The sequence below is a fragment of the Athene noctua genome, chromosome 10, assembly GCF_965140245.1.
Source record: "Athene noctua chromosome 10, bAthNoc1.hap1.1, whole genome shotgun sequence".
NCBI lineage: Eukaryota > Metazoa > Chordata > Aves > Strigiformes > Strigidae > Athene > Athene noctua.
Window position 1 is genome coordinate 23,946,600 of NC_134046.1, and position 12,257 is coordinate 23,958,856.

Consider the following 12,257-nt stretch of genomic DNA (forward strand, 5'->3'; position numbering starts at 1 on the left):
AAAATAGTAAGTAATTCTGTTATTTAATTAACAATTAAAGGCTCCAGGAAAGACTTGATTTTTCTCAGAGATTTAAAGAAAGTCCACTTTTGGGTTTGTAGTTCATCTTCATTTGTATTTTTTCTTTCATGAGTAAAGTCATGTGGTAGACTGGTTGGTATATTTAAGCCTAACAAAAGGATCCCTAGTTAAGACCATGCTACTTAAAGCTTGCCTTTTCTCATTACAGTGACATCTAAGAAAATATAGGCATAAAGAAAAACAGATAGTCTAACATTTTTTGTCTATTAAGTGTATCCAAATTGTATGCACAAGGTAAAAATTAAATCCACTATATAATTCAGTAGATAAAGATCTAGAAATTAAAAGTTCTTTGGCTAAAAAGCCACTCACATATTCTGATTTTCAAGGAAGTTCAGGCTTTATACAGGTATATAAATTAGATGAGATTTCAAGAGCTGTTTTTGAAGAGGTCCCATAAGATGCTTATGCTGATTCAGCCTCCCCAATGAATTCTTTAAGAGGGTTGGCCATCTGACTCCTTGAAGACAGGAGATGAAAATTGACTGTGCTTTAATAAATCGGGTTTACTTACCTGCTTTCCTGGGGACAGATGTGGCACAAGATCTTTCATATGACAGAAAACAGGCACATCCTTGCAGGGCAGGAGCTACACATAGACCTTTCTCTCCCCCTCTGCTTTATGACTTGGCTAAGCCAAATCATGGGCTGGGCAGAACTGTGATTATCACCATATTAAGATGTGGTTGTAAGGGCAGGTTTGAGGGCTGCAGGAGCAAGCTGTGGGTAATTCTTGATACTATTGCGTTCATCAAGATCTTGATAACACATGAACTAGGTCTGTGAGGAGAGCAATTGATGATGGCTGGTTTGAAACTTTTATAAATGAACATTCAAGAATGTTATTGTATGAGAACCTTTTAGTAGTTTAATGGAAGGTCGAAGATAATCTATTTTTAAAGGATATATGTTTGTACTCTGGATGATTTAGTAATAGATTACATAAATATTGTGCTAACTATGTTGGTGATTTTTTTTCTTTTCCAGAGTAAATATGTTCTACTAAATATTTTGGATTCAACAGATTTGCAGGGTCACCCATAAGTCACTGAATAATTACGTAACTGATGTGATGTCTTTAAGAGCAACAGAAAAAAGGAGATGAGAATGCCTTTACCAAAATTCAGAATAAGCCAGTGTTTGTTTCTGAACCCAGATTAACAGTGACCAGGGTGACAAAAATCAAGTGCCGTAATTCTCTCTTCCTGTTTGAAAGCTAAACCTTATTGTTTGCCAGACCATGTGTGTTGTCTTAAAAGTCAACATTTCTAGCCTCTTTCAGGCCAAAGCTGGAGTAAATCTGTAATCTAATGGTGCCTAGAAAAACAGTACTTCCTTCTCTTGTTTGACAGATATTCCAGTTTTAGTACCTCTCCAATCAAAGCAACAAACCAACAAAATCTCATTTTGGCTGATTTTAGGTTACAAAAATCTTGGGAGTAAAATCTACAGCGCCCTTTAGATTATTTAAATACGTAACTAATAATTCCTGAAAAAGCTGAATCTAAATCCCGCTCAACACTCAGAGCATTTAGGTACCTCTGTCCTTTTCCTTTTGAATAGTAGAGTTTATGTTCCTGAAAGACATTGTTTTTGAAAAATATCACCTCTGTGCCATGTCAGATGATTCAATTCATAAAGCCTATCTTGTTTTTGAGGGTAGTGTGAAAGTCAGTGTTGTTTGGAAATGTTTAATCAAATGGTGACAAGCTATAACTCCCCATTTACTTTATAGTGTGATACAAAATAAATTACGAACATGGGAGTTGAAAGAACCTTCTGGGTCACTGAGTTCATCCCCAATTCAGTAGATAAATATCCACATCTGACAAGTCTACAGCTTTCAGAAATCTAAAAATATAAATGCAAACCCACAGTAAACAGAATCTAATATATGCATAGAGGTTTCTGTAACACTGCTGTGCTCTGTCACAAGTTTAGCCTTGGTATTCTGGTTGCGGCTAGCAGAGACGCTCACGAAGAGACCAGGAGTCTGCTGGCTGCCACACATGTTGCTTTTAGCTACAGAGGTCAGTAACACCTCCTCATTCTCATCATTCTCTCTTGTGAGTGTGGATAGTCACACATTAAGTGTAGCTTTTCTGGTCAGGATATTAGGAGTCCCCTCATTTTACGTTACATACTACCCTCATTTTACACCAGAGGCACAGAAGAAAGCAAGTGGATCCACCACCCTTGTAGCTCGGTGTTATTTGTCAGGTAAGGGCAGCAGGATCATTGTTTTCCCCAGCCCAGCATTGAAAAGATGAAGAATGGCTCTGTTGCCCTCCCTGGGGACTCCAAGAAGTACATTTTTAGTTGTGAAGATCAGACTCCGGGAAGAAGTGACATACTCTGATCATTCATTATTTGTGATATGAACCTGCTTCTGCTTTCAGAGCATCCAGATAACAACTTTGATGTATATTACCTTAAGAACATCTGAATCAATTTATATGAAAAAAACTGTTAAGCCAGTGTATAAAGAATACCAGTGAAACTAGAAAGGATTTGAAATGCCTCGTTATTAAGTAGAATTAACATTGATCCAGAATACAAGCCCTAGTATATTTAAGTTCAACTCCTTTATGACGTGGGGATACAATAGAGACTATTCCACTCTCCTATAAAAATCTTATGCCAGAGCATAAAAGCTGCTACAGGAGTTGTGTCCTGAATGGAGGACGGCTTTACTCATATCTGCATTTCTTATTTTTGTCTCTCTATTGTTTTGTGGTTTTTTCCTCTGGTTTCCTGGCTGCTCTGGTAACTGGTGTTGGTGAGTATGTAATAAACTTGCTTTTGCCTAAGGTATCATTAAAAAAACCCCCAAACCCTACCTCAGTAGGGTTTCAGCTTCGAAATTCCCCCTTGAAAGCTACCTTTGATGAATCATTTTTTCCCTTTTTTTTAAACTTAAAATGAAAGCAACAGAATCAGTTTCAGTGCTGCCATAAATTTTAAATTTTTTATTGCAGTTGGTGTTTTAATCTCATTGTGAATGAGAAATAAAGCATTACTTTCTCTACAGTTGAAAAGGGTCAATTTCAGAGTCATGAAAATGAGATTGCATAAATAATCAAAAGACATGTTACGGTAATCTTCATCTTCAAATGAAAAGTAGTCTCTTCAGAAAGGAATAAAAAAGCTCTGATCAAAATTCTGGGAGTTACAAATAAGGACTCTGTACACAAAGGAACTCTGTATATTCAATAGAGTGTCATATGATGGCAAAAGCACATGAGGGTCACCCTGAGGATTACATCATCCGGAAGAGAACACGACATGCATCTTTTACATGAAAAGCATGTCAGACAAAACCCATGTATTTACAAAGCTTTAGTTTCTTGGTCTCCAATGTCTCATTAAATCTATAAAAGGTTATTTTTACCCTCTTTAGATTTATCTTTCCTGGACATGCAATGGTAATCCTTATTTAACTGCAAAGCCTACCATGAGGGAGAATTAATTTGTGTTGAGGGAGCTCTTCTTGTAAAAGAATTTTAATGTGATATGACAGGGAACTTTTTTCTTTCTGGGGGGAGAAAGAATGAGTATTTGTGTGAACTTTACTAACTGCTTACACTGCATTTATTGACCCTTTTCTCTTACCATTGCATACATGTGCATTAGACATCAAGGGTTTGAAAACAATAAAAAATATCCCACAATAAAGGCAACAATCAGTGGACATCGCCCAGTGCTTCAAAGCTTAAAGGAAAGAAGTATATTATACTGGGTACAAAGTGCAGTTTGCATTTCCAAATAAGGTTTAATAAAACTAAGACATTAAGGTGCTCATCAAGATCCAGTTCAATGCAGAAGATTGCTAATCAGTTTCTAATCTAGTTAATAGAAGCTTTGACTTCACTATTAAGCCTGAGAACAGCAGAAGTGACAGAAATGTTGACAAGGCGGACTTGTTCCTAATACAGCTTCCTCCATGAGACACCAAAGGGAAACAGCTTGGGTGCCTGAAATAGGTTAGGAGGAAAGAGCTGAACAGAGCTGGATATGGATCTACAGCCTGCAACTCAATAAAAGGTTGAGTCCTATGCTTCTACTCAGGAGTCATAAACCGTGCCGCAAAGCACAATCCCAGGTTTTGTTCCTCATGCTTTTAAAGAATTGGATGCTTTTCAATTCAGGGGTGGGAAAGTCACAATATTCAGAGGAAGTGTCCCAGCAAACACCTTCCTGTTTTAAAACCAGATCTGTACTGTTTTGCTTTTTTTGCTGGTACTGTCAGCCTACCTTCTCCGTAGCTTTTATTCCTTCAAATCTCTAGCAGAGTTGCAAAAAAGAGCCCTTCTTTTCTTTGTGCTCATCTACTGAAACTGCTCTTTGACTTCAGATTACTTACCTTGGTTGAAGAAATGGTTTATTCTTAGATGTGAAGAAACTTATACTGGCCCTTTGTTACAATCTTAGCTGGCCAAACGTAATGGCTACAATTTAATGTTTGCTTAAATTGTAAACTTTCTCCAAAATTACCCAGCTAATTCTGGTCGAAGATACAAATGAAATACTGCAAATGCCCAGACTGTAAGAGAGCACTTACAATAAAAAATGCTCTAATTCTCTAGGGGAAAAAAAAAAAATCAACCCAAAATGCTGGCTAGAGTGAGGGAATAAAATGATCCTTTTGATGAATCAGGTTATTTGGTGTTCTGGTGCTATATCAAATATGCTTACATGCTTAAAATAGTTTGTCTCAGCTTTACGCTTTACAGCATGGACCTTGCTTTCTTGAGAGCAAAGAATCTGGGTAATTTTCAACAATTTTTAAGTTTGTTTCTGCTGCTGAATACCTCTATATCATGTAGCAGTAGTTGGTAAACTGAGATCTGCTCTGGTGAAAGTACTTTGGAGATGATCTGCTTCATTGTCCTAAAGGACAGGACTAATTGCAGGGAGTTATAACTGTTTAGTACAGCAATAAATGTGGGGAGCCTAATCTCTTAAATCGTTACTTGTATATTAATATTGCATATGTATATTAATGCTTTGAGGTAGGATTCTGAAAGGAACATGTAGGATTTCAAAAGTAACATCAAGAAATCCATGTTGGTTCATTACTGATAAATGTGCTTTCTTACTCTGGTTTAACTGGACCCTATTCATAAAGTTACTCTAGAACCGTTCTGGAATAATTAAAGAAATCTATTTCATGAAATTTGTTACAACGCTTATGAAACAAAAATATTCTCCCATTCCACCACACTATTGAAGTTACTCAAAAGTTTATTTTCATAATGGGGCCTACATCAAAGCTGTCTGTTCCAGGGGAAAGTTAAGGAGCAGTGACTGGGGATCCCGGGGACTCCCCCCCTGCCCTGGGCAGCCCATTCCAACGCCCAACAGCCCCTTCTGCACAGAAATCCTTCCTCAGAGCCAGCCTGACCCTGCCCTGGGCAGCTTGAGGCCATTCCCTCGGGGCCTGGCGCTGGGGCCTTGGCTCCAGAGACTCACCCCCCCTCTCTGCCCCCTCCTGGCAGGGAGTTGCAGAGGGCCAGGAGGTCTCCCCTCAGCCTCCTCTTCTCCAGACTGAACCCCCCCAGTTCCCCCAGCCGCTCCCCAGCAGACCTGTGCTCCAGACCCTGCCCCAGCTCCGTTGCCCTTCTCTGGACACGCTCGAGTCATTCAATGGCCTTTTTGGGGTGAGGGGCCCAAAACTGAACCCACTCAGCGAGGGGCGGCCTCCCCAGTGCCGAGCCCAGGGCTCAGATCCCTTCCCTGTCCCTGCTGGCCACGCCAGTGCTGACACAAGCCAGGATGCCATCGGCCTCCTTGGCCCCCTGGGCACACTGCCGGCTCATTATCACCCCCCCCAGTCCCTCTCTGACCGGCAGCTCTCCAGCCACTCCTCCCCAAGCCCTTAGCGCTGCTGGGGGTTGCTGTGGCCCAAGGGCAGCCCCCGGCATTTGGCCTTATTGAAACTCCCCCAGTTGGGCTCAGCCCATCCGCACTCTCAGAAATCTCTCCTTCAAACACGCAGCTCACCTGCGAAGGCCGGGTTTTACGCTCGGCAGAAGGTTGTACTCTCCAGCACCGCGTTATGGAGCCGCCGCCCCTGAGGGGCAGCATCGCCCTCCGTCTCAGCTGCGCTAGCGCCCAGGGGGGCAGCTCCTGCTCTGACTTGGGAAGAAGCCCTGAAAGGGCCTGGGGTGTGTTTCTGGGAGGTGGGAAGCGGGTGGTTGTCTGAGGGGCCCGGACGGCAGGGCTGGTACCTGCGCCTCTCCCCTCCGCGGCCCCGGGTCGCTCGCTCCAGCCGGGCCTCCCCACACGCGGCCGCACCAGGAGCTTTCAGCCCCGGCGGCAGCAGCTGCCCTGGGAGCCCGTGGCCGTTCGAAGCCTCCCTCGCTCTTCCTTCCAACGGGACTTTGGGCTTTGCTCTGGGCGCGCCTCCTACTTCTTGCCCAACACAGCAGGGAGAACCCCCCGCGGGGCGCGCGGGCGGCCCGAGGCATGTGCTGCCCGTTTGCCGGGCCGGCGGCAGAGCCCCCCCGGCGAGGGCCGGCGGCAGCACCGGCCCCTCTGTCCGCGCCGCCGCGCTCTGGCTCCGCGGGAGCCTCTGGCAGCGCTGTCCGGGGGCCACGCAAGCGGCGGACGTTCCTTCCCCCGGAGCCCCTCGGCGGGCTGGCGCGGAGGCGGGGGGGTGTGCGCTTCCCTCCCCTCCCCGCCGCCGCGGCCTGCAGCGGCCCCCGCCTCCCGCCGTAACGAAGTGCTAGGCCGGGCGGGAGGTCTCCTCCCCCGCCGCCCCCGGGCCGGGAGCGGCACCTGGTCCCCCGGCAGCCAGCGCGCTCCCTCCCGGCGGGTCCCGCGGGCCGGGCCGGGCCGAGCCGAGCGGCTCCGGGAGCGCCTCCCGCCGCCGCCGCCTTTGGGGGCGCCTCGTCCCGCTCGCGGCGCCTCATGGCGCGATGCAGCTGCAGGGGGAGGGAGAGGAAGCCCACCCCCCTCGCTCGGCGGCCGCCTTTGTAACCGCGCGGCCCGGCGCGCCGCCCGGCCCCACTCGCAGCAGCTCGGGGAGCGCCGGAGCGCGGCGGCGGGAGCAGATGGAGCCGGACGGTAAGGGCTGCGCTCCCCGCGCCGCACCGGGCCCCGCTGCCCGCCCCGGGGGGCTGCCGCGGCGGAGGCACGTCCGCCGCCCCCGGGGAGAGGTTTCCGAGCGCGCTCTCCGCTCGCCCGCCAGGCTGTCCCCCTCGGCGGAGCCGGGGGCCGCGGGGAGCCGGGGCGGGGGTCCCGGCGGGGGGGGGGGCGCGCCGGCGAGGTCTTTCCGGGGGGCGAGGCGGGAGGCCGCTCCCCGGGACTGCCCCGCTCCAGGTGTGCGAGGGCCGCAGGGGCCCGCCCGGGCGCTGCGCCCCCCGCCCGCCCCCTCCCTCGTCCGGGCGCTGCCCCGCGCGGTCCCGGCGCCGCGGCCTCCTCTGCGCGCTCCTCCCCGCCCGCCCTCGCCCTGCGCGGGGCAGCGGGCACGGCCCGGGGCGTCGGCGCCGCGGGAGCCGGGCTGGCCCGCGGGCGGGGGCCCGGCCGAACGGAGCCTGAACGCGTCGGGGTGGTGGTTAACTTTTTTTTTTTTCTTTCTCCCGCGAGGGGGCTGGCGCATTTGTGAGGCAGTCCCATTGTCAGCGGGGACGAGCCAGCCCTCTCTGGGCCTGGGCTCCGCAGCCGGGGCTGGCAGACGCCGCTGCCCGGTGGAGCTGGCGCGTTGCTGCGGGCAGTTACACCGCGGTGCTTCCCTCGAGCCCTGGGTGGTTGTCTCCAGGCACCTCGGAGAGCCTCGTCCCTGCGGGGCTGACAATGCTCAGAGATTGCACGTTCGAGTAAATACAGTACTGAGCTGTGTAAATATATTTTTAGTTCTCCTAAAACCACATAAAACCAGTTCTGTTAAATACTTATTTTGGTAAGACTATTATTAACTGCATAGATCAAATTTATTTCCTGCCAGCCCATATTTAGGCACTTATGAAATGCTAAGTTTTCTCCACTCTCTCCTTTTTAAATACCTTTTGGAGCTCTTAGTACTTATAATGTAAACCATTTCTAGTTGCAAATTGGAAACCTCTGAGCTATAATGGTCTGTTGCATTTAGCTGGCTGTCTCATGTAAGCTCTACATTCTCATGCAAAAAAAAAAAAAAGGCGCCCTAAAAAACGTTATGAGATTCATGTTTAGAAAATTGGCTGCATACATCATAGCTGTTTTTTAAACCTCAGTACCTAAGTCACATTTTCCATTCCAAAACTATGGTTAAACTATGTTAAAGGGATATACTCTACCTTAGTTTCTTTGCAAGCTTTAGGGAGTTTTAACACAAAGGAAAATGGCTCTGCGATTTAAAAGAATCTGGGACTAACCGCTTCTTGCAGTGCCTGATACGCAGCAGCACCAAGGAGTGGAAGAGACAATATTGACAATTGTTAATAAGCAGAATTGATTTTGTTGCCCAAGTGGAGAAGTCTACAGAATGTAAATGGGATGTATGTGGTGACAAATAAAGAATGCAAGAATACTTCTGTCAATGTATAAGAAGTTTATTTTTAATAGAAAGCTAGTTTTCACAATGCTATTAGGATGTTTTAGTTATACAGCTCATACTCATGCTAGCAGAACTGTGTTTATAAAATCATACCCTAAAGTAGGCAAGCTGGTTTTGTTCCTGGTTTAGCTTGTTTATGACCCAGTTCTTTATTTTGTACATCTTAATAAAGCTATAGAAAAATTATAAAAAATGAAGTTGAGTTTGAAGGAATTCTTTCTTTTGAATAAACAAATCCTTATTTTTAAAAAATGGAAGTTCTCTGCCTGCCTTCTTGGATAGGTAAAGGCTGGATCAGCCCAGGAAAGATGATGCCGAGTTGCTGCTGAGGTTCCCCATCTGCCCTGGATCCAGGGATATTCAGGCAGTTTGACTTCTGGCACCTCCTGAACTACTCGGGTACCAATCTTCACTACATTAAGTTTGAGATGGGTCCTCCCACATGGATTGGGGCCTGCAGGAGCTGGAATACGTGTGTCAGCAGCCTTTCTCTCCATTACTTACAGAAGTCGAGGCTCTTCTCTTGTGTTAGATGCTTGTAGATAGGTGCTATTCGTATCCCACCATATGTGTGAATATGTAGTTTTGTTGACTGTGGTTGTCTTCAGTGAGAGACTTGTGTTTTCAGAGTTATGGCACCTAGAGTGTGGTGATCTAATGGAAGTCTGTAGAGGCTGAGCTTGCTCACTCTTGTGACTTTGATCAAATGTGCCCTGCTTGTGTAGTCCTGGCTCAAATGATTCTTGCACGGAGCTGGAATTGCTGTTGTCCAGTCCTCTTTGGTGCAGCTCCTTGCATTTAAATGTGTGTCTAAAACTCTTGCTGAAAATGAATCCAGTACTCTTTTTTTTCCGCTGAGGAGCTCTGCCTCTTTCCAAATGTGCATATGCAAGCCCTGTCAGTAATCTTCCACAGAGACAGGAAAGGAAGACAGGGGGTTGATACTAGGTTGGCCTTTCCTTAAGGAAATCCAGTGTGGGGTAGTAATGCCATACTGACCTGCAGAGTTCTTGCTGGATGTCCCCCAGACGCCAAAGTTCGACTGACGTGATAATGTGCGAGGAGGTTGGGACTTAAAAGCTTGAAGTATCTCAGAGATGCAAGAGAGGGTGTTAGGTTCAAACTAATAAAAGCGGTGGAATCGAAATACAGTCGTGATGGTCCTTGTGGCTTTTTGTGTGGGATGAGCTTCGTAGTGTGATCCAGAACGAGGAAGACCGTTTTAGGTGAGTAGCAGTGGAAGTGAGTTGTCGAAACCCAGGGGCACCAGGAGGGAAAGACTTGGGAAGTCAGAATCCAAGGTGATTTCTTACTTGTGCATTGTTTGCATTGCAGTGTTTTCAAGGCACGCTTTGTGGCTGGGTTTTTCAAAGCATCCAAAGGGTTTTCTACTCCGAGCTCCCTGATCAGGTTGCTGTGTTTGGTTTTGGGGAAGCCTTGTTCTTGAACAACCTGTGTGAGATGGGGCAGTTTGGGAACTGCTGCCCTCTGAAATGCTATCTAAAATCTGTGTGTTTCCCACTGGTTTTCAATGAAAAATGAACAACTGACTTCCGTAGGAGATCTTCGGGAACAGCTTTATCTTCCCCGTGTGTCTGTAAAGTGTCCAGCTCCATGGACAAGGGCTGTTCCTGACTGGAGCTTGACTGTTACTACTGATGCAGCTCAAAAATAATGAATGTAGGGGGTTTTGTTTGTATCTTTTCTTGTTTTAGGAACCTTGTTAAGATTATCAGACATCAATAAGATTGGTGCAAGTGGTCTTGCTTTGGTTAGTGGGTATGACTGAGTGGCCTATATGAGAACTGGGAGGGCAGAGAGTGTAAATGCAACAATGATGTGATTAATGCTTTGTTTCCGACTGTACACTGGCTTCTAAAGCTATAAACTTCAAAAATGGTTTTGAGTAAGATTCATTTTCTTCTTCAAGCTGTTGTGTAAACATTTAAAATGTTTTTCCTTTACTGAATACTGAAAAGTGAAGCTATTTAAGAGGGGCCTGGTAAAACCTAAGTAGCTCCCAGGACTGGGTACAGATACTGTGTTGGAGATTTGAGCTATTGATTATGTAGATGTTAAATTGTCTGAGTGAAGTAAATAGTGTGGCTGATTAAATGTAGTAATAACTACAGTGGTATTAATTTCTGTCTCACTTGAGAGACCTTGGTTTACAATTCTTGCATAATGATGAATATTGATGCTGTTTGCAAAATATGTCTCTTACTTCAGATTCTCTGAACTAGTTGAAAGTTCCTTTTAAGTAAAAAAGTAACTTTATATATTTTTCAGATATGAAAACAGAGAATTTGAGATAGCCTGAGATAAGGTGGACTGAGGTACAAGTGAGAGAGAGGAAAGAGAAATTATGAGGGAGTGTCATTGAATTTCTCAGCTGGTTCTTTCTCAAGCCATGCTACATACCCACCATCAGCACTCAGGTCTGGTCTACTTTCTTGTCTTCTGGCAACCCCTTTGAACTCTCCACTGAGCCTGGTTCCCCTGAGGCCTGGACCTCCACTGGGAAAATCCACATGAAATTGGGAATAGGTTATTTGCAGATCAGTGTTGCATTCTCTGGAGCATGTGGTAATTAGAAGGCAGCCAGTCATGGCATGAAACTGGCTGGTTTGGAGGTTATGAGTACTGAAATTTGAGAAGGCCTTTGTCGGTGAAACAATAGTGGAGGTACACTGGAAAGTGCTTCCAGTGAAACTTTTTGCCCCTCCCTCTACTCTCCTCCTTCCCATTCCCTAGCCACCTCCTAAAAGTGAGGTTTAGTATAACCAGATTTGCATTTTATGCTTTGCAATGTCTTAAAATTTTGTTGGTCTTTGTATTTTATTTCACAGTTCGTGGCTTTTCCATTTATGTGTACTAGCTTTTCATTGGGAGTTTCTGGTACTGAAGTGCTGCGTGTTTTCTTTACCTTGAAACTGGACAAATGCTATACCAGCCAGCACAGAGGAGAAATGCCAGTGTGTGCTGTCCTCTGCTGCAGTGATAAATGGAGCAACAGCCTGATGTTCATCTCCATTCCTTCACTGGTATGGCCATTGCTTTTTCTGGTAGTAGTCACCATGTACTTCTATTGGAAATCCTCAGGGTATGCAGCTGTGACCTGGCTTCTCAGAGTTAATTTACTGAGTTTAAATGGCATTATTTAAAGCACATTGCCTCTGTAGTCCCTGACTACTACCTCTCAAAATGCAGTTCTCTCTGCTTTTTTTTTTCTGGTGTCACTGACTTTTGTGACAATTTTCGTCTTTCTGTGCAATGAAATTGTATTTCAGAGTTCATTGGTATTAGCTGCTGCCTTGTTTTCTGGTTTTCACTCATTATTTGGCCAGGCTTAAGACCCTGGTGTGGGACAGAAAGGCAGTGATTTAACTGCTGTGGGAGGGCTGTGTGAGGAATTGAGCAGGAAGGTTGGGGAGAGGAGGTTGTTTACATAGTATAACCTCATTGGTCTCATGCAGGATTCCCTGCAGGGCCTTTGGGGGGGCTCTGAGGGGTGATTCCGTCAACTCATCACCTGCAGAATCTCCATTAACAGAGGGTTGAGGTGCCTGCCTCGGAGCCAGGCTGCCTGAATAACCCTTCAGCTACGGCCAGGACACTTCTCTCACTCTCTTTCTCC

At 46.1% G+C, this 12,257-nt stretch overlaps 1 protein-coding gene across 1 annotated transcript in view; it reads left to right on the forward strand.

The window, feature by feature from the left end:
* Window positions 1-6,713: 6,713 nt before the first annotated feature.
* The window catches only part of FGD3 (FYVE, RhoGEF and PH domain containing 3), a 111,326-nt gene continuing 105,782 nt past the window's right edge, over window positions 6,714-12,257 (forward strand). The window contains exon 1 of the mRNA XM_074914287.1: window positions 6,714-7,149. Coding sequence (XP_074770388.1) covers window positions 7,002-7,149 — 148 coding nt within the window. The 5' untranslated portion in view covers window positions 6,714-7,001. The remainder of the gene's footprint in view (window positions 7,150-12,257) is intronic.